Source organism: Athene noctua, chromosome 7 (assembly GCF_965140245.1).
Source record: "Athene noctua chromosome 7, bAthNoc1.hap1.1, whole genome shotgun sequence".
Classification (NCBI taxonomy): domain Eukaryota; kingdom Metazoa; phylum Chordata; class Aves; order Strigiformes; family Strigidae; genus Athene; species Athene noctua.
This window is the reverse complement of record NC_134043.1, coordinates 23,577,638-23,600,361: the sequence shown is the minus strand read 5'-3', so window position 1 is coordinate 23,600,361 and position 22,724 is coordinate 23,577,638. Positions and strand designations below refer to the sequence as shown.

Genomic DNA, 22,724 nt, shown 5'->3' with positions numbered 1-22,724 from the left:
CATGTACACAAAAAAATTTTCTGTCTTTTGCCCTTGACTCTTCAGCCATGGTTTTCTTATAATGCTCTTGCTTTTCTTTTTGTTATTGCAGCATTTGGCTTCTGGTTATAAATCAGTTTTGCTTTTCCTCTATTTTTTGTAAATTTGTGTTCTTCCTCAAAATATTTTTCTGAAGTTGGGGGGGGTGGGGGGGATAGGTGTCTTACTATTTTGAAACAGATCTGTCTTAATTGTTAGCTTATGGTTTTTAGAATATTACCTACATGTTCTCACACACTTGCCATCTGTGACTTTAAGAGAAAAGTAGGAATTGTTTCTCTTGGTGGATTAGTCTGAATTGATTTCAGATAGATTTTTCTTAAAAAGCTAGTCTGCATAAATATTAGTAGTCTTCATTTGCATAGTTATGTTATCTATATATTAGCCACCACTAATTTTAAATTCAGTGATCAATTCCTATGATCAGTTTTGTGTCAAAATGGGCAAATTCCATGAGACTCTCAAGTACAATGCTATTACTTTCAAGTTGGAAAAATATTTAATAGAAATTCCAGAGATATTTTAGTGCTGGCAACCTAAGTCTTAGAGCCTATGTAATGCTGTTATGATGGTGCATCTTTGCTTACAGTGCTTTATAAATGGTTGTGTAAGGAACTGGTCATTTCTTTGCTAATGTAATTCTTCAGTAGATAGTGACTGCTCTGCATCAGCTTCTGCTTTGTGAGTTAGAGTACTATGTTATAAGAACCAAGAGAATACAGTTGTTGGTGTCTCCAAAATTAACTACTACTATTCTCCACATTTTGCTCATTCAGTCATTTGAATAGTTAGTGATTTTTATCATTTTAGTCATAGTATTAATACTAGATCATTTGTACACTTATAAATAAGCAAACTTGATTATTAGTTTAAAATTAATCTTATTATAACTTGACTATGTTTTTAGAGAGATTAGTTTTCCTGTTGGGATGGAAAGGAACCAAACTAGACTGGTCTTGTTCCAAAGGGATAATAGTGCTTCATTAAATGCTTCTGCTTCATATCCTTTTTATTGATTTGGGGGGATGGGGAGGGAGATTAATTGAAAGAACATGGCCACCTTTTTCCTGATAGTGATAGAGGAAGGTTACTGGAGACCATTTGGATGGTTTTCTTTGTCTATTTTTCAGATTTTTCTGTAAAGTTTATGGAAGACAGTTGCTGTAAGTGCAACCCTTGTCTTTCTGTGTCCAGTTGTTGCCCACTGGTGTTTTTGTGGTAATCCAAAGGGGTCTTATTTGTTTATTTTCATTTATGCAAGACAGGAAGAACAACTTTTCAGGAAGATTCTTTTATTGGGGGAAACGTAAGACTCCCAAGAGTCAATTTCTTCCTTCCCTTTCTGCCAAGTGGATCTAATCTTGCTGTATATGCCAAGTTTCTGGAGTAGCTGTTTTGCAGGATTTGGCAAAGCGTTTGTGAAACTGTCCTCCAGCTGTAGTCTGGAGGTGCAGCAGTAAGCTCCCCATGGGAAATACTGAGTTTTTATTAGTTGCTTTTTGGTACTCTGTTTCAATAACCATTTTCCTGTGTCTGAGGCTACTGCCATGCAGAGCTAACACCATATACTAGTGGAACGTTAATTACATCTAATTACAGTTAATTCTGTCTTTCTTACATTATTGCAGTTACCTGTCTAGGTAGTCTTAGTGGGAAAATGCAACAATTGCAAAAAATTTAGTAGGCCAGTGTAAATTAACTTTGTGTCAGCACTGCATGTTCTTGATTAGAGAGATGGCTACTGCAGCTGCAATCCGTAACTGTTTTTTGTCTTACAGTGGTGTTGAGTAAAACACTCGGTGCATGCAAAAACTTAAGCAGATAAACCTTGGGTTTAGATAAATAGGGTTTGGTATATTATTTTTTCTCCTTTTTTCTAACTTATGAATTTAAATACAATTAGTGAGCATGCTGACAAGTAAAATTAACCCTGTTACATGTAGCTCATTCTTCCTTTCTAGATTTCTGTCTTAATTCAAGTACTTTGTTTGCTTTTATTTTTAACAATTCAGAAATTCAGCTGGAGTGATTACTAAAAATAGTAATGTATGTAACAAGGCATTTCCTTTTCCTGGGAAACTGCGTGATTCCCTTGCAAAATCAGAAAACTACATCTGTTTGAAGCACTGCAATTGGCAGATGGCGTGGGGGGAGGGAAGAAGAGAGGAGGAAGGATTTGGGGGAATATAGTCTTAAAAAAAAAAAAAAGAGGAGATGTCTGATTTCTTTTAATGATCTGGTGCATTTACAACACAAAAATTGTTCAAGGAATTGTTTTGAAACTTCTAAAATGTTACTTCTGTGCAAGTTGGAAACTGTCTTATAGCAGCAGTATTTATTAAATTGATGGTTGTTTAGAAAATGGGATCTCTAACAATGCCACTTTATTTTCCTTACTGATTTTCTTTCAATTGTATCATGTTTGGAAGGGGATGGGGAAGTACTAAAAATGTTTTCTGTTACCTTTCTTAGGTTTTCAGTACTTACTCAAATGAAGACTATGATAGACGTAATGAAGAAGTTGACCCTGTGGCAGCCTCAGCTGAGTATGAACTTGAGAAAAGGGTGGAAAAAATGGAAGTGTTTCCTGTGGAAATTGAAAAAGGTGCAAATCAAACCTTGAATAATTGCAAGAGATACTGTGCGCACAAAAGATAAAGCAAATTGAAACTATTTTCCCTGAATTTAGGTCTTGAATTTTTGAATGTGTGTTCAGGCTTTCATTTGTGGCTGGTTCTGCTGAAGTTAGTGAATGGACAGGCCTGTACTAAGTGCAAATTATTCTACTTAATTGAAGTTAAGGAGGCTACATTACTGCACCAAAATATATACAATTCATAAATCTTGCCATCTCCTCCAGATACTGTGAAGCTTTGAATCTAACAGGCAGTCATAACTACAGAACAAAAAGGCTTTGAGTAGTATCTAGATAGAAAATATGTTGTCTTGGTTGGTTTTTTGTGCTTTTTTTTTGAAGTAAATTTTCATATCTTCTGTGTGGAAGGACTCAGAACACTTCGAAACAGCTCGCTACTGCTAAGTGTTACATCTTGTGTTATGCAGCTAATGCTAGATTTTTGAATCCTTTAGGTGACAGTGGTCTGGGAATCAGTATTATTGGAATGGGAGTTGGTGCTGATCAGGGACTGGAAAAACTAGGTATTTTTGTAAAAACAATAACAGATGGTGGAGCTGCTCAGAGAGATGGACGGTGAGTTTTTTGTTGAATTGATTATGTTTTTTACAGATTTCTAACTGAGCCCAGTCATTTTCACTGGATATGCTAAATACTGTGAACAAAAGTACAAAAGCTAAATGCAGCTGAAGAAATACTACATTCCTGCTTTATGTTAATTTTTTTAAAAAACGGGGGTTTTATTTAATATAAGTCATTTCTGCAAAATAAGTGTAGATCTGCTTACAGCATATATGGGAAAAAATTAGCATGTTCCCATGTGTAAAAGTGTCACAAAATCGTCTTGACACCCCAGGAAACCAATCACTGTGTAAATAGTATAACAAATATCAAGACAAATACTGCATAAGTTTTAATTGTTGATTTGCATAGTAACTGAGGATCAGGAGATTGTTTCTAAGCAATGAATTTCTTGGGACTCAGAATTTCTCATTATAAATACTGGTGAGTTTTAAGTGATGCTTGTCATGTCAAAAATCTGTCAAGCCAAAATACTTTTGTTGAACTGATAGCTAAGCATTTATTTGTTTTGCAGAATTCAAGTAAATGATCAGATTGTTGAGGTTGATGGCATAAGTCTAGTGGGAGTTACTCAGTTCTTTGCAGCCACTGTATTAAAAAACACCAAAGGCACAGTGAGGTACGTATGTTTCCTATGAAATAGTACTTTCTTTTTGCTATTTTTCATTAATGGAGAATACAAAGCCATAATTGAAAGTTCTGCAAAGATGTTGCAGGCAACTGTATGGCAAACTAATTTCTTTAAGCATATCTTGGGTTTTTTGCTGTGAAGTAATTTGTTTTTCTTCTGCAGGTTTCTGATTGGGAGAGAGAAGCCAGGGACTCAGAGTGAAGTAGCCCGCCTCATTAGTGAGACCTTAGAGCAAGAGAGATGTCTGTATGAGCAGCACTATGTTCATGATGATACAGAGCAGGTAAGAAATCGTATATACATATTTTATAAAGTATCTGATTACCACTACATGGCGTAAATTCTACAAATGGTATAAATGTTTTCTGAATTACATAAATTTTAAAATTTGATTAATTTTTTTAAAGCAAAAAAAGGATAAAACAGGCAACTTGTTAAAAACAGAAAATAAGAACTTTCATACATTGCTATTATCAAGGCACATGATTATCACTGCTTGCTATGCTTTCAGTTTATCAATAACCCAAAAGATACTTTTTAAGCATCAGTTGTGTGTGATTGTTTTGTTCATGGCTTACTTAGCTCTCATTTGTGAAACTTTGATGAAGGTGTTTGCAAGTCATCTTTAAATCTTACCATAGGTATAAGAAAGTAAAAGAATAGTAGTTTGTTGAGAAAAGTTTTGCAACTGTTTGGATTCCGTGATTGTGTGCTTTTGTTTGTTGCTACTACCATAATGCAAAGTGTGTGTGTTACAGAATGTCATGGTTTTCCCATATTGTCAGGATGATGACTATGATGATGATGACGATACGTATGAGTCACACTTACATGGAAAATCTGTGGAAGTTTTTGATCTTCCTGAAAATGAAGATATCTGTTTACCACTGGATATGGATTCAGCACAGTCCCTTCTTAAATTTAAAGAGGTGTGGTAGCAGTTTCTTAAATATTCTTTATGATGCACTGGTGAGCATGGGAACCTTGTAAGAGTTGGATATAATCTCCTTCATGTCCCCCTCTTTGTGGTTTTGGGTTTGTTTTTCCAACATTGCCAATAAATCTCTCTGGTAAATGTCCCTTGAAATGTAGGTCTTCTGCAATTTTCTAATCCCAGCTTCCTTACACATATTTATATTAAATGGTCCTTTGATTTAAATTAAATTTTAAAAAGCCCTTGGAAACAGACATTAGAACCCAATACCACCTCCCTCCTTGTTGTGATGTCTGAACAGTACATTAAATAGGTATGATACTTCTCTTAGTTCTTCTTTGGCCCGTTGGACCTTACATTTATTTGCTGCGTAGTATAACAGCTTTAGCTTTGGGGGAAGAGAGAGCATGGTGTGACAAGAATGCCTGTTCTGAATGGTCTCAGGTGTTGTGGTTAGGTGTTCTTCAGGAAGACAAGAAAAACGCATCTTATCTCTTGCTCTAGTCCCTGAGGTTTTCTGGGAAATCTCTGTGTACATAATAGCACTTGATTCTGTAGATGGGCATGTTTTTGACTTGGAGGTTTTTTTCAGGTGATCCCTTCTGGGGTTTTTTTATGGTGTATTTTTTGGAACTAATGAATTTATAAACCCCATAGGATGTTCCAGACTGAATCCCCACTTAACATAGTTGGAAAGTTGGATTCCAGTTTCCCGAGGTTTTTATAAAGGACCATATTTGCTTTATTCAGATTTGTGGAACTTAGTTGGGGATTTAAGTAGTACAGTCTTTGGCACTTAGGGGTCTGGGCTTCTTTGATGGGTTTAAGTCCCTGTTATTTTCACTTTGGAGAAGAAAAGTATACTGCAAGGAAACTTTTGTCAGGAGCAGTATTTTGCAGACCTCCTTAAATTTGCTCCCTTGATAACATTGATGACTTTTTGAGGAAGTTGAAATTTCAGGCTGCTGATCACTAGAGAACGTCTATAGTTTTTCTGGGTTAGGAAGCATAGCAGCAAGCTACAGCATCTTTTCAGAAGTGCTATATTTACTTGGGATACAATTCAATTCTCAGCTAGAATCATTGCTATGCTGTTATTAACATAATCTAAATAAAAGGTAGTCATGGATTAATTTGTTTTAATGTGTGTTTGGTGCACTCTGCCTTGCCAAAAAAAACCCAAATCCCCCCTGGATTGCAGATGGAAAGTGAGATACAAGAAACAACTAATGGTGGTTTAAGAAAAAAAGTGCTTTTGCACACATATGTGTGCTGTTTTCTTAAGACATGGTAACCATAATCTTTACATTTGGCTTAGGTGTAGCCTTTATCCATTTCTAATAATCCTATGAAGATTTGTGGTGTAAAGTACAAGGCTTTACTTGAAAACAAAGCCAGCATGTTTATTTGCAAGTGCTGATGAATAAAAATATTTAGTACTGTTAATTCTGTATTTGATTCTCTGTACCAGTTGTCACCATAAATGCATTGCTGCCATTTCATTTTCCTGGAACTCTGAAACACTATATTAACGTACTCACTTTTCTTAATGTGTAGGCAACAATGTGGGACTTCTAACTATAGATGATCATGAATTGATTTTTTGTAGCAAATAGAATACCATGGAACTTTCTTTGGGTTTAATTTGAGTTCAACTTTTTTTTTTAATGAAAAGCTCATGATCACTTCACTAATTGATAAATAAGTTGACTTTATGCTACTATAAAAATGGTTTGAGGGAGAAGGGAATCATGATCAAATACTTAAATCTAGCATTTCAAGTGTCATTTTGTGTGCTCACAATTTTTTGTTTCTTTCAGCTACAATTAAAACATGCAGTCACAACAGCTGAAGTGAATCAACTGAAGGAGAAAGTAAGTTATCAAAGAATCTTATTATTTGGTGGTGGGTTTGGTTTATTGTGGGTTTTTATTTCTACCTGTGAATTTTACCAAGAATAGGCTGAATGCAGAAGGCAGCAATCAGTTTTAGGCCTCAGGCTCTACATAGTCTGTGTTATGCTAGACTGGCATTTCTACACTGGGGAGCTGTGCTCAAATTACAAAAAAAACCCCAAACAAACCACACAAAAAACAAAACCACAAAAAACAAACCTACCAAACAAAAAAACCCAACTGCAATATCCCCTCTGTGCCATTATAAAATTAATGCTTCAGTATTACTGCTTAGAGTAGAACTGAATGTAGGGAAGTACTGTATGAAACACGCTCCCAAACAAATATGAGAATATTTTCTGTGGATAGAACTTGTCTTATTTCATTATAGATTTGGCTGACTTTCTGTTACCAGAAAGTTATTTGTGTTACCTGGTTTCCCCTCTTTCCCTCCTCAAAATTCTGACTGCACTAGAGAGAGAGCTTTTTCCAGCTTTTTTTCTTTTTGGTGAGGACTGGTTCAGCACCTCTGCTTTCTCTGCAGAAGGGTTTCTTGTTCTTTTTGCTGCTTTTTCCATTATTGGAGATCTGTGCATGGCCTTTTTCTGAAAATGTTTGTTGTAGGTGAACAGCTTTTTATCCCATTGCTCTTCTGTGTTGCCTTGCCGAGAAATGTGTACCCTAGGACAAGTTGCAGCACACTGCTGGGTGCAGTTAGCAAGTGTGGAGGGGAAGTGTAGAAAGACAAGGCAGCCCAAGCTGCTTCATGTTGTTATGATAGTTCTGATTTGATTTCTGACAGTGTTCCTGCTCCTTGTAGTATTATTGAAATTTGGCCCAACTGGATTAATAAAATGCTAATATTAAAGATGTTGGTATTAGCACAACTTACTGCCCCATTTTTAATTCAAGAAATTCTTGGTCCTTTCAACATCTCTGTTCCATTAGCAGGTGATCTTAACTGGTTTTAAAAGCAGTGATTTTCTCATTGTAAATGGTGTCCCCAGAGGAGGCATGGGCAAACTAAGCTATATCCTGCCTGCTCACTCCTCCAAGGCCTGGAGAACTTCACCTGTTAACATTCCCTTTTATAACGTGGCTTCGGTCAAGCTGAAGCGGCCCCATCCCTTTCCTTTGTTAAGAAAATGTTTGGTGTCTTTATACATTAGCCTTAGGAAAGTGAACCATGGGTATTTCATCATTTATTAGGAAGACCAATGTCTTATAAAGTATCAGGGAAGGTCAATTGGTCTCATTAGCTTTTTTCAGAAAGCTGTTGGTAAGAAAGCAGTAGGGCAGGGAGCTTGTCTTATACAGGTTAAGCTACTCTATCACCAGTTGCCTTTGAAATTAATCAAAATAGGCCTCTCCAGATGTATTAAGAGATGGTGAGATCTTGAACAAGTCAACATAAGCTAATAATAAAGGTGTTTTCATTTTATGTCTTTAAAAAGAAGCAGTAGTAATGAGGAAGTAGCAAAAGACTCTCGGGTTTGAACTCTAAACTTTCTTGGATTAGCAAGGATTGGGAGAGTTGTTACAATTTCTTTAAAAGTTCAGTGTCTTGTTTTAATGTTACTGGTAAGTATTTAATTGATATTAGATATTCTTGACTTAAATGTGTATAAACAACTGGTTTTTTATTTCATCTTTTAGTTTAGATTAATTTCTTAAATATTAATCTTTTCAGTTAAAAGTTGTTGAAGCAGAAAAAAATGAATGGAAACTGAATCGAGCCCAGCTTCAGCAAAATTTAGACGAAAGCAAAGAGAAAATTAAGAAGTTAGAGACCTATTGGTTAGAAGCACAGAGTCTGTGCAAAACAGTAAATGAGCATCTTAAAGAAACTCAAGAACAATGTGATGCCCTTGAAAAGAAATACAGCAAGGCCAAGAAATTGCTTAAAGATTACCAACAAAAGTAAGTACCCCAGAATACCAGGTCTCTATTTCTTGCTTGTATGTTTTGTACATTATGGGAAAAAGTGACAGCAATACCTAGTATTAGGATTTGCTTAACACACTTTCTTTTCATTTGTCAGAGTTTAGGGAAGCAGTGGGCTATACATGCTAAATTCTTCCATACCTTAAAGTCACTAGTTTCTGGAAAAGTTCCCCAAAGATTTTGCTGCTGATTTTGATTCTAAGCTTAGGAAAAATAATTTGACATTTCAATAAAAATTTTAAAAACAAATTAGTTGAGAAACTGTAATGCATCTGTACTTTTGGAAGGACTACTTGAAATTCGGCATGAAGTATTTGGCAATACCTTTTTCTGTTTATGAAAAACCTTCTAGCTGTGACCAACTTAAATGTTCCAGATAGGGTAGGCATCAAAGGATATCTTATTGTAAGAGCCAGATACATGTCATTCAGTCTGAGTTAGGAGTTATATTTTGTAGGGGGAGTAAAAGGAATTCTGAGAAAAATTAAGAGTCTGGGATATGCATCTAGTCCATCAAAATGACAGCATAAAACCAGTATCTGCAATCTGTTAACAGATTTGGGGTTTTTAGTAATGTTGCTTATTAGATACACCTGTGTAAGACTGGAATGCTGTTGTCATGCCGTTATGTCTATTTGTTCTACCTTCTTTTCTCTTAGCTAAACGAGATTGCAAAATACTTGAAGTGTCTTGATAATACAGAACACAACTGTTGCTTTTGATAGTTACTGTAAGCATATTGTCCCCAGTTTTTCCACTTGCTATTTACTTTTAAAGGCAGTTTGCATGATCTTCTGCTCTGTAGTCCACATCCAGAAATGTTACTTTTCACAGTGCATTTCTGTGCTGTTTGGTGAGCTTTTTAAAAGTCTCTGTTCCTCTCTCCTCCCAAGTGTATCTGCATGGAAGTTCAAAAGCACGTTGACTGCTCACGTGCTAGTTCCCATTTCCTTGCCATTTGTCAATTCCCATTACTCCATTGACTGTCCCTGAAGCTTTCGCATTTTGCGTAGATGATCTACGCTTATGTTCTGGTTTTGTATGTTATTACATCTGACTTTCCGGAAAAAGCAGCTTTTATTTTTGTTTCTTTCTTATAATCACTGGGGTTTTTTTGTAAAAGCCATTGCAATTTCTGTAGGATGAACCAAGTAGAAACTTGATATACAATTTATTTTCCTACAGAGAATTTTACCATAGCTTTTGGAAAGAAAATACTGTGTGTGCGGGTATCTTTGTGGAAGAGAATAAGATATAATGATTGGAGTCATGCAGACATTTCACGCTTTAAACATATGCAACTTGACACTTTTAAAAGTAGAGAGATGGTTGTAACTTTGTAGAAAAAGTGTACCAACACATCCTTTTTCAGCCTAGAGTAAATTATAGTGTCATATGTATTTTCTTTTGAAGACAGTAGAAGCATCACAAATACATAGGTCATTTTGTGAGGTTACAAGATTAATGAATCAGCTATACCTTACAGACTGATTTTTTCAATGTTTCCTAACAGAATGCTTTTTACTAAATGCATCTGTGTATATTTCATCTATTTTTCTACATTTCTATATATGACTGTTTCATATATATGTATATATTTCTTTCACCAGAGAAATAGAATTTATGAAAAAAGAAGAGGATCATTCAAGGCTGCTTGAAGAGAGAGACCAGAAATATGCAGAACAGCTGAAAATATATCAGGAAAAAGTAAAGCAGTATTATATTTTGGAATAAACTTCTATATTCTTGGAGAGTTGTATCTTACTTCTGAAATTTAATTCTTGCAGATTTCAGAGCTTGAAAGTAAATTAAAAGTATATGAGAGAATACCATATGTGTTTGGAGGTGGCAGCTTATTGGAAGATGGCTGTCAAAGTCCAGGCCAATATAGTGAACAGTCAAAGATAAGAGAAGAAAATGAAAAAGAAACAGAATCAATAGAAGAAAGACTAAATTCTTCAGATATGTTGATTTCTGGTAAGTAGATGGTAGGATCTTTGATTTGCATTTAACAAAAATTAGGAGGTAGTAGTGTAGTGGTATTTTGTTGTTAAAAGAAGTTAAGTGTTTGCTATTTCCTACTGACTGGGTAAATGTTTGACCTGAACCAGCATGGATATTTTTGTTTTAAATCTCCCAGCATTTCCAGTATTGTAGTAATGTATTTCTTAAATGCTGGGGGAAAGAGGTAAATAGAGGGAGATCTTCTGCACTGTTCCTCGGATTCTCTATTAGTGGGACTAAACCACTGAGCTATATCAGTTAAAATCGCATTGGTTTTGAAGCTATGATTTACACTAAAACTTGCTGTGGGTTTTGGGTTGTTTTGTTGGGGTTTTTTTTGATCATGTAATTTTATGCCCAGTATGTTATACAATATCAGATGGTGACTCAAAGGTGAAGCATATTTTAAAAAGATTTGGTAGATGCTTGTGTACTTTGTAAAGACTTTTAATCCTAAAGAACAAGGTTAGGAAAGTACATTTTGGGCACAAATTCTCATCTGTTTCAGAATGAAATTCAGTTTTCAAGCCATAATAGAACTACGTCCTGATGGATTCATTTTTTTTAAATTAAAGAAATTGGATAGAAATCTCTTTTAAATTATTAGAAATTGCAATCATATTATGTTAAAATATTGTTGTATTACATAAAATAGTATTTAACTTCTGAATGTTTTTCTGGACAGTGGGTTGGAGAACTTGCCTACCAGGTTTTGGTGGTTTTGTTGTTTGGTTTTGGTTGTGTTTTTTTTTTAAAGTAGTACATATTTGTTGCAGATTTTGATGCATTTGTTGGGGATACTCCCAGATTAGATACCAGTGCCCACAAAGCAAAAGCTCAGCTTGCTCTGAAAGTAAAACGCCAGCCACCTTCTCGATCAAAGCTGAAAGAATCGCTTGGGGCTGGACAACAGACTGCAAATCTACAGGTACCAATATTTATAGATAATCATGCATTCAGGAGCCTGAATGTATGTTTAGTTTAATCTGTATTTGTAATTGTAAGTGTTGTCCATGCTGCATTCAGACTGTGCCAAAGCATCATATTTTTATGCTGTATCAAGTGAAAAACCCTGTTCAGGTTCATACCACATACGTGATCTCTGACATATTCTTTGTGGCACAGTTAATTAAGTTAGTAAAGAAGTATGCAAGTTGTATTGTACTGCATGATGTATTGCATGTTGTATTCTACTTCTGCTTACTGAAAGATTTTGATATAGCGACAGTGGTATGTTGTGAAATATGTTTATCTTACAATTCCTTTATCTGAAACTGGTTAGTTATCAAATTTCTTCAAAAACTGAATGCTTCTGAAATGCTTCATTATTCCATAAATAATCATTTAAGTCCACAAAAGGTGTACAAGTAAAATGTTCTAGCACATTTCTGGAAAACAGTTAAAGAATTAAGGTGTATCTAGTTGGTATATGAGACCACCTGTCATCGAGGGGGAAGACTGGACTACTTCAGTTAGACTGAAAAGTGATTGCATTGAATTGGAACGGCCAAGATGTACTGGAATATTTCTGGCGGGGCTAGAGGAAGATGCTTTGAGATGTGCAGAAAGATGTCTGTAGGGCTAAGTAACAGAAATCCTCTAAAACCAGCTTCATGTGATGTAAATTGTAAGTGATTAAGTTAAAAATTTCTGAATTGAGGGAGCTTGGGTGTAGCATAGCATATCCTTACATCCTGGTAAAAGATCAGATAGTAAACGATTATATGTTGTGCATATGATAAAATAAATTTTGAATTTGTTGAAGGATGAGGATTCAGAAGATACTGTTCTCAACAGAGAACTTTCCACTGTGTACCTAACCAAGACCTTGGAAACAAGTGAAAAATTAACTCTCCCGCGCCTGGATGACATTGATCGAAAGAGCGAAAAGCCTGAACAAACAGAAAGCACAGAAAGTCCTCTAGAGTCAAGTCCTTCAGCTTCCACACACTCTTCTCCAGCACACAAACCAAACAATGAAAATAGCACAACCACCACTTGTTCACCTCCTCCTGAAGAGATGGCTCCAAATTCTCCTCAAGGGTATCCCAAGATTGTTAAGCAAAGAGAAGCAAAAGTGAAAGGGAAAGAGGCCAAGGGTAAGACTTAAGGATTTATTATTATTTTAATCCTTTGGGATTAAAGTATTACAGATTCTAGATATAAATGAACATTGAACAATAAACTACGCTGAGGGAAAATTGACTACAAAACTAATTACATGTTCTAAAACCACTTGTTAACTCTTCAGGAAAGTTTGAAGTTAGCAAAATGTATGCAAGTTCATTGTATTCTATTTTTACTTAACTGAAAGATTTTGATACAATTAAAACAGTTGTATGTTCTGAAATATGCTCATCTATCTTCTAATTCCTTCATCTGCAGCAAGTTAGTTACCAGTTTTTTACAAAAACTCAACAGTTCTAAAATAATTTATAGTGCCAAGAATCTAAAAGGTGCCTGCAAAATAGATGCTGTTTCAGTTAAACAGTTAGAGAAAGGAATAGGTCTAAGACAGTTTGGTAAAAGCTCAAACCTGTAAATTTGGAGAATCTAAATGGTTGCCTTGACATAAGCTTGAGGGGAGTCAAGTCATTGACTGGATAATCAGTAAAGATCCTAATGCATTTCTGCAAAACAGTAGCCTCATAAGTGGCAGTGTAGTGAAGAATAAATTTGACTGATTTCCCAATTTCCAGGGGAAAATTCAGTGTTGGCTTTGTGCTTCAAGGTGTTATCCAGGTCTTTAAACAAGATAGGGATCTTAAATGTTTTGGTCCTTTTAGACTGTTTCTCACTAGGAGAAGATTGTAGGTATTCTAATCAGCCTAATCACCACTAATCATTATTTGATAGAAGTATTTGGCTTTTTTTCTAAGGAATAGTTGAAAAAGGGATCAGATAAAATATTTTAAACGCTTCATATTTTCTTTAGTCAGCTAGCACAATATATGAAGGCAGATTATACTTGCTGTCCTTTCCATACAGCTTGGACAAAACTTTTAATACCCTGAAAACAGGATTTTTTTTTTTATATTCTCCTCATTCTGTGTGTTTCTATAGAGTCTTAAACAAAAATAATCTCTACTCCAGCTTCTGTTTGGTTCGTTTGTTCGTTTTTGCAAAAAAAATCTTATGAAAAAAAGTACCTAATGTAAAAGTGATGTTGCTTTCTTTTTTGCATTTTTTTTTTTTGTGACTGCTGAAGCATTGCAAACATTTTCTTAAAACTGGCAGTCACTGGAAGAGCTAATTAATGCAGTACATCAAAGATGAGGATTAGTATTGAAAGCTGAACCTTTGTAGGCAAAATGACACTAAGTACAAGATTGTTGCTTTCTAACCGTATTTAAATGTCTATTTATTACTTCGTTGAAAGAATCCTTTCTATTACCCTCCCATCCATTCATGTATCGGTCTGTATTTTAACTTGTACTGCATTTTAGAAATTACCTCTCTTCTTAAAATATTACCTCTGGAGAGAGGGGTGTAAACAAATGTTGATATCAAAATTAATTCTTCTGGTTTTGTATTTAAGTTGACAGCAAAAATAACCAGTTTAACTGGTAGTTATAATTGATTGGACGTTACATGTTTAGAAGGAGTGGTTAACTAATTAGATAAAGTCCTGATGTTGATCAGAAACTACTGATCAGATATGGGGGAAAAAAAAAAAAAGAAAATCCCCTGACTGTTTATTATGTAAACTTTGAGATAACCATTATATGTTTCAGGAAGCATTATTAGCTGAAGGGGTGGTGGGGAGTTGTCCTCAGTTTTGTGCAGAAAACATGACTTTTGTTTTTTTCTAATCCTTCAAGCAATCTGTGTACATTACTTCATGTCAGGAGTTGTCTTGAGGCAGATCTTAAAACCTACTTTGCCTCACAAAAAGCAGGCTGCATCTCTTTCATAGCCAGCTTAGTTATGAAACACCTGATTTGCAATACAAAACATGTTTTAGTTATTTTAAAAAATAGTCTGATAGCCTGAGAATTTTAAAGGAAGTATGTTCAGGATTTGCAGTAATCTGCCACAATCTATTGGGAAGAGGTAGTGTGTTAAACGTTTAAGTCTGTCACTTGATTTCACTCAGTAATTGTGCAGTTGGAATTGAACATGCTCCCTCTGGTGAAAAATTGGATCCTAGCAGGTTGTGTTGCAGTTTTGAAAACGCCATGGTCTTGGAGCTTCAAAGTTCGAATTATTTCTTTAGGGTAGTCACTCAACTTGTTAAGATCTGTCTGCTCTCCAGGTACTGCCTATCATGTTGGTTAGGCACACTTTCTGGAGCTAGCAGCTTGCATACACAGCCCATGTTCAAAGTAGCTAGCCTGGACTAATTACTGAACCAGAAAAAATGCAAAAGGGGTATCTTACAATACTTTAACTGTTATAAAGGATGATTAAATCCTGTACTTGCTCAGCTGTTGGTGTAAAAGTGAGTTTTTATATAATTATATAAAAGCATCTTATACTGGTTATCTAGTTGATGTATTTTGAAGTTGACATTTTGCAAAAGGAGGAGGTACTTTTTTCTAAACCTAACTTAAACTATCTTTTGTTTTTAATTCATTGAAGCCAAATAGTGTGGTTTTATTCTTCCTGTAGACAGTATAGAATTACTGTTTTATCAAAAGCAGTATTTGTGATCAGTCATAAGTAACTGTTCTGTTGCCATTTTTCAATGGTACAGCACAGCCAGAATGATGAGAAGATGCCATAGAGAATAACTTACATTGAATGTTTGAAGTATTTTCAGCTAGTATTGTCATGTGTAAATGTGAATTTTTACACTGTTACTCAGGTCTTAGTATCTTTCTTACTTACAAGCATCATCATAAGTGCTTGAAACTTGCAAGTATTTTTATAATAACAACTTTATTTTTCACTCCTCAATGAAAAGCAGAAGAAAAGAAAAATGAAGACAAGACAGTAGAAACAAGTGAAGGAACATCAGGAAAGTCCAGAAGGAGATTTCCAGATTTTGGGTAAGACTTTATTTGTGTTCACTTGGAAATAAACGATTTTCACTGTTACTTTTGGAGACTATTATGTTCTCTAAATAAAAAAAAAATGTTGAGGAAATCCAGTAATGCTACTTCATGTTTCTACCACATTTTGATTTTATTTATCTGTACTTCTTTCTCTCAAATAAAAACTGAAGAACTCTGAGAAATTATCTGAATACATGGTTTATCTATGAATTAAATTGCAAATCCGTGCATAGTTTTATGCCAAAATATTGTTGGACCCTAGACTCTAATGTTATGTTCTGCTGGTGTTACAGTCTAAAATTAGATACGTCTTGCCTTAATTCCCTCTGCAGTAGAGGTGTCGTTACATAGGGTTTCGCTATAGTAGCTGCTGAACTGTTCCTTGGAAGCGGGCAGCAGCGATGAGTGGATTTCTGAATTTCATTTAGATGAGATTGTGAACAGGCATAAAAAAAAAAAAAGTGCAAGCTGCATATTATCTGGAAATGCAGTGTGGTAACTGAAGTCTGGGGGTCTGGGAGAAGAGTTGATACATTTTGCAATAAGCCTTGTTCCTTTGGAGCCAGGTTTAAAGCTTGTTGAAGCCAGCTAACATCAGAGACTCATACTGGTACGGCAACAAGTAAACCATAATATATAACGTAAAAATGATAACTTATTTGACACACGGAGAATGTAGTTAGTGACTTAGTTCAAGTTACTCTGCATTGCATGTGAGCATTTATATAGCAATAAAATTGTGTTGTTCTTCTTGGTTGTATCCACTACATGCTAAGTTTCTTTGGGCATTTTCTGTGTTTATACTGATTATATGTGGTCTTTGAAAAAGGTACATTCATAATTCTGTCAGGGTTCTTAAATAAAATGACAGTACCTGTTGATTGTATGTATGATCTGCAAAATCACATTCTGTGTAACAACATAAATGTGGCTTTTTGTAACTGTTGAAATTGGTGTAAAAACTAGTTTGGTGATTAAAAAAAAAAGTTGCACTGTGTAATTGTAAATGCTTTATGAAAATGGTGTTTTTTTACTTCAGTGGATTACGGAAATCTGGTGGCAAGGGCAAGAAACAAGAAAATCTAAGAGGTTCTCTGGATAGCAGGTAGTCATTTTGTTTGTTTAATACATACATGCTGCATTCCTAAAATTTTTAACCTAAGAATTTCTTTAAAACTATCATTACTCTTTGACCTTAAAGTACATTCAGGTATAACAGTGGCAAAATTCTGTGAAGATTAGAAGCTTATCTTCACATCATTATATTAATCTCATGAAATAAGAAAAATGCATAATATAGAAGAGATAGTAGAGTTACATTTTTTAATGGTTCATAAGTTTAACATGTTGTACCATATCTTAAATATAAAAACTATATTTTGCTTAGGAAGATGAATGTTGAGTAAATTAGCAAATTATTTGAAATTATTAAATGGTTATGTGAAATACTGCAAAAATTCTAAATTTGTGTTCAATAACTCAAATTCTTTTGCATGGATATTTAAAGGCAAGTATCACTTTCATTTTAAATACCAATTTTGCTGTGAAACAGGTGAATAGGAGTGGTGTGTGTTTTGAGTTTGTTGTTTTGTGGGGGGATTGTGTGTTTGGGGGGCAGGGTGGGGTTTTTTGCTGCTGTTGCTTAAACAGAATTTAATCTTATTTCAGAGGTTCCCGAGAACTGTTGGATGACTCTGGCAACAATCTGTCTGCATCAGATTCAGATTCCCCTGTTCCTACTTGCATGCCTTTCTCTTGGTTTGGAGACAGCCACAAAGAGCCTCAGATTTCTAGTAGCAGTCTGCATGTTACCCAGAGCGGGCAAGACAGTTGTGAACATGGTCAAGAGAAGAACAGAAGCAAGGTAAAGATGACTAATTTGTGCTTTGAATATTTAAGCATTGCATCTTGATAAAGTAAAAACATCAGTGTTTAGTATGTGGAAGCTTGATGACTTAGTCCTTGACCACAACACCTCTTACAAACATTGCTGCAGAAGTTTGAGACTTTACAGCCCTCACAAGCAGAAACCATGTGAGTGTTCCCATTCCCTCCTGTTCAGTTGAACCATCAGTGAAGGCTGTTCAGGCTGAAGTAGCATCTAAGGAACAATCATAGGGTATGTTTTTTCACTGGTTTGTAATATTAAAAGTAGCACTAGCTTTAGGATAGTATAGTTTTAAAAGCCAAATCCGTTTCCCTAATGCAGTCTAATACTTAGAGGAAGTGTACATAAATAAGAGGTCAGCTTCCCAGGCAGTTGGCCAACCAGTTCTTAACATACTGGTATGTAGAGGTGGATCCATACAGGTGGATGAAGATTGTATCTTGGTTTTCATTAACAAATTTAGTATTGAAATCCAAGAGATACATCTGTATAACACAGTTTCTTCTAGGAAACTGCTTCTGAGTAACTGATAATGTTCTAAGGCCTTTTAACCAGACTCAAGAGTGAGGCTACACAGTTCAGTCTGTAACCATAAAGTTACTGTTTTTACAGTTAAACTATTTGAAAGAAATGGCTGTAAAAAGAAGTTTAAGGTGTGTGCTGTCCAAATACTTTGTTAAAACCTACTTCAATGTAAGATTGTTAGTAACAATCATATTAACTTACCTTTATTCTGGTTTCCTTGGGATTCTGTAAGATTCAAAATTGTAGCTATTTGAGTAACCTCATAAACTAGGCTTATTCTTGAGTTTCAGGTTCTTTGTTAAGTGATTGTCAAAAATACCATTTACTGTTTTCCTCTGTGTTATTAGAGAGAAATGAGTTACAGATCTGGAAGAGAAACTGGCTTGGTTGTAGTCCATCAAGTCACTGATATTTTGCATAGATGGCAGATAACAAGTTGTCTTTCCATGTTTCCAGATGCTGATTGCACTAAAATGCTGTTATAGATTTTTTTTATTTTTTTTAAATTACCTTCTGTTTTCTTAGCTTACTGCTGTCACAGGGACTGTGAAGTCACACTGTCTGCATACATAATTTGTAAAAAAAAAAAAAAAAAAAAAAAAAAAGTAGGGTATTGTATGGTTCTAAAACCACCTATAACAACTTAAAAGGAATAGGAACTTTTTAATCTCTGAAGTAGAACAACATTTCACAGGATACTATCCAGTGTGTGTCAGTCTTGTATATTTACAGCTCCTCCATAGTTTGTTTCTCTTGAAGCCTGCAGTGGCCAACAGATTTTTCTGTAAATAACTCAAGGATCCTGGGACTGAAAGATCCATGTTGGAGGGGATATACATACAGTCTAGTACAGTTTTTGCTTAAATAGGAGTGCATGGTTGATCTCTTAATAGGCTGTAGGAAAGCTATCAAGAGATGCTTTCTGTATTAACAAACATTCAGTGGTTTAGCTTTCAAAGTCATTGGTTCAGAAGAACCCATTCATCCCCATTTCATTCCTCCTTCTGTCTTATCCAGATAATTTTTCTGAGCATATTAAAAGTCCCAGTGCTGCATTTCTACTGTAGGCACCCATAATGTGCTTAAGCACCCCTGCATGGTGTTTTATATATACACTTTTTTGGCAGTGAGAAAGGTGTAGATCTTACCAAATTGGGTGCTTTTTCTCTTTCCACGTTGTCCTGAAATAATAGCCTTTTCTTCTCATCATCTTATACTTTCTCCAAGTTGATCATCACTTTAACCTTCCAGCTGGCTTCTTGTCTACTGCTTTATTTTTTTGGTCTCCTTCTCATGCTCCAGTATGTAATTGCTGCTTGCTGCTCTTTTCTTTTCCTTAGTGCCAGTTGCAAACCAGCAGCTGGAAGAATATACAAGTCCTCAGCTGTATTCCTGCTTTGTAAAATGATAGAAAGCTGACCCTGTTAAAGAACAGATTCTCATATATTAATTGATCTTAAAATCATACTCAGCCTCTCCAAAGTCAGGCTGTTTTTACTTTGCAACGTTTGGTGTCTTTTATGAAGATGGTAAGACAGTTGCTACTGCTTGGGATGACTGATCTTTCTAGATCTTAACCGGCAGCTGATCATTAAGTTTGCACTACAGTAACAAGGCTTTCACTGGTAAACCTCACTAAAACTGAGAAAAATGTGCTTGACCACTCAGCAGTGAGTCTTGTAACTAAAACAACATAACAGCAGGGACAAAATCATCTTCCCAGAATTTAAGGAAAGAATACTCCTTTTTGTTGATGTTAATTCCATACTATTTATTGCTTTTACATCTGTAGTATCCCATATGATCACATGAAAGCAATTCTTAAAGAGCAGGCAAAAGTAGAAACCCTAAAATAAGAACTTTGTCGTGTAAAAATACCTAACTGTTGTACTGAGTCTTTCACTTAATTTCTGTAGTTGTGTTTTAATGTTGATGGTGTAAGGAATGTAATTATAAGTATTTTCCGTTTCTGCAATATTTGCCTCTTAAAATTGCTGTGCCTAGAAAGATTTTGTTTTCTTAAAGTGATACTGAAGTTAGTCTTAAACAAAGAAATTAATCAACTTCTTGTTGCTTGTGAAAACTAGAAACACATAAACTAAAATCCTGTGATCTGAGTATTTGCAGCCTGGTTAGCCATATGAGATTTTGAAATTACACAGTTCTTAAATTAGTCCCTTTACATAATCTGCCCCTTGATTTAGTCCCATTCTCTGATACAATACAAACATATATATACTGTTCATATTAATTATTTTTCCAGAGCATTATTTAGCTTCTGTAAGCTTGTACGCAGTGTTTCATTTTCATTGCAAGGAAGAACACTGTGGTTTAAACTATTTATATCCTAGTATCTTAAATTTTAGGAAGCATATTTATAAAATACCTTCTATCCAAACTCTGTGCTCTTAGAGAATCAAAAATCTTTGCAACTGGCTCTAAATCCTTAAAATTAAGTTACTACTACTTTAAACCAAATAGGAGCAGGGGAGGAGAAAACATTACAACTAGTGCTGAGATGCTTTACTTTTGGCCAGGTTTTCTTAATATTTTTTCTAAGGTCTCATTAAATATTTTGCTCAAATATCATCCTCTCTTTTTCTTGTACAATTTTGTTTTTGAATTTTTCTCAACTACTCTGCAGAGGTAGGAGGAGTGAATTGAGGATGGCTAAAACAAAAGCTCCTAAATAAATTTTTCAGTTTGGGTTGAAATTAATTTGAAAATAGGTTGATGGACTAAGTATTCTGTTGTTTCTGGTAATACTTTTTGTATCTAAAAGTCTAAGAAGTTCCTAAAATATAGTAATCAATCAAATAATCTACGTGGTAAATAGAACACCATTTTTCAGTCGTGGACAGTACCATACTCCATGAAAAGGTTGTGAAAAGGTAGCAGGAAAACTTGTGATTTGTAGGTTTTTTTGTGTGTTGGGTTGTGGTGGTGGCATTTTTTCCTTGTTTCCTTTGTTTTCTTTACTTTTTTCCTTTTTTTTTTTTTTTAAAGACTGGAAATACATATCAGTAATTTAGGGTAAAAGGGAGGGCAAAGATCAAGTATATGCCCCTAAAACAAAAATAGAATGATATAGAAAATTTAGAGTTTATGTTAAACTGAAATCAGAACACAAATTACAAAAGTGCTCAATGAAGACAACTGCAAAAACATAGTTCTCTTATAGAAGAAGTTATTGACGAAAAATGTCTTTAATGTCAGCTTAATTTAGTATCTCAGATTATTTATGCATATAGGGATATAGTATGGTATCCTTATGAAGTATAATTAGTTGATTAGAGACTTACAGAAAATTAGAGAAAATTATGGTAAATAATTGCTTACTGTTTTTGTAGGCAACAGAGTAGTACTGAGAAATTTTAGGAAGTCAAAAGTAGGAGGCATGCTTTTGGCAGAATTATTTCTCACTAAAGAAAAATAGCATAGAGGTCAGGATCTGAGTTGGAAATGGAGATAATCAAATTGGAAAATATTCTGGGAAACACATGCATTACTTTTCTTTAGAAGGACTTTCTTATCAAATCTGCTGTGAAGTTTTGAGGTGTAGCATCCGATTTTCTCATGGTCCTCAGCTTGAGTCACACACTGCTCAGGTAACCTGCCTGAGGTTGTATGGGTACTGACTGCTGTCTGATTTGAACCTAGATCCTGCTGCTTTTAGATGCTAAGGCAGGCATGCAGATCCAAAACCTTCCTTAAAACACAGATTAAGTGTAATAACTGAATGTAAACAGTAAATGCTATGAAGATTTTGTACTCTTTCAATATGATAGTTCTTACATTGGTCATATTTCTAACCTGAATTTTAATTTGATACTTTTTAAAAAAAATTAATAGTTATAATAATTTGTTAATTTATTAAAAGAATATATTTGTCCAAATCTTTAAGAAAAATTTTCTATTTTTAAAGTAATTTATTCACAATGTCAAACTGCTTAATTACTGTAGATTTAGTGTTAAACCATTTTTTGTAAAGACATCCAAGTAGTTGTTTAACATCTAAAATGTTTGGCTTTGTTATAATGTTTTTACACTATTTGGTACTTTAGTTATAAAGAAGATAACCTTGATAACAGTCCACTTATTATAAAAATTCTTCTAAAGATATGTGGTATTTTTCACATCAAGGTAATTTTCAGATACCTGTGCCTCAAATGCAGCCACCTCAAAATTGAATCACAGAATCACAGAATAGTTTGGGTTGGAAGGGACCTCTAAAGGTCATCTAGTCCAGCCCACCTCCAGTGAGCAGGGACACCTTCCACTAGACTAGGTTGCTCAGAGCCCTGTCCAATCTGACCTTGAAAGTTTCCAGGGATGGGGCATCTACCACCTCTCTAGGTAACCTGTTCCAGTGTTTCAACACCCTCATCAGAGCTGTTAAAATGAACAGCAACACAATACAGTATCTTAAATCAGAATTTAAAGTTCTGGGAGACCTTGTCCTAAGGCAAGGTCTATATGCTCTATTCATGAACTAATTTAAACCTTGATCTGCAAGCTGTCAACAGCTGCTTGCTATTGCGATTCTTGATGTATGTCAGGCAAAGACAGCCTATTTGTTTCACTGTCGACTTCAGTGGTTCAGTAGTGGGCAACTATGAAGTCTAAACCTAGTTCTCAATTTCAGTAACT

The 22,724-nt window shown here is 34.9% G+C and overlaps 1 protein-coding gene across 8 annotated transcripts in view; it reads left to right on the top strand.

Moving 5' to 3' along the window:
• Positions 1 to 22,724, top strand: part of LOC141962544 (neurabin-1-like) — a 104,290-nt gene that overhangs the window by 73,199 nt on the left and 8,367 nt on the right. For 6 of the 8 annotated variants that reach the window (XR_012633959.1, XM_074910831.1, XM_074910829.1 and 3 more), the window contains exons 3-16: positions 2,512 to 2,644; positions 3,130 to 3,250; positions 3,771 to 3,875; positions 4,050 to 4,170; positions 4,673 to 4,816; positions 6,642 to 6,695; positions 8,407 to 8,636; positions 10,271 to 10,367; positions 10,448 to 10,637; positions 11,441 to 11,592; positions 12,430 to 12,763; positions 15,571 to 15,655; positions 16,701 to 16,766; positions 17,330 to 17,525. Coding sequence is in view for 7 of the 8 variants with exons in the window: in XM_074910831.1 (XP_074766932.1) it covers positions 2,512 to 2,644; positions 3,130 to 3,250; positions 3,771 to 3,875; positions 4,050 to 4,170; positions 4,673 to 4,816; positions 6,642 to 6,695; positions 8,407 to 8,636; positions 10,271 to 10,367; positions 10,448 to 10,637; positions 11,441 to 11,592; positions 12,430 to 12,763; positions 15,571 to 15,655; positions 16,701 to 16,766; positions 17,330 to 17,525 (2,028 nt within the window). In the remaining variant the exon portion in view is untranslated. The remainder of the gene's footprint in view (positions 1 to 2,511; positions 2,645 to 3,129; positions 3,251 to 3,770; positions 3,876 to 4,049; positions 4,171 to 4,672; positions 4,817 to 6,641; positions 6,696 to 8,406; positions 8,637 to 10,270; positions 10,368 to 10,447; positions 10,638 to 11,440; positions 11,593 to 12,429; positions 12,764 to 15,570; positions 15,656 to 16,700; positions 16,767 to 17,329; positions 17,526 to 22,724) is intronic. The other 2 variants (XM_074910836.1, XM_074910834.1) reach the window with 1 other exon arrangement.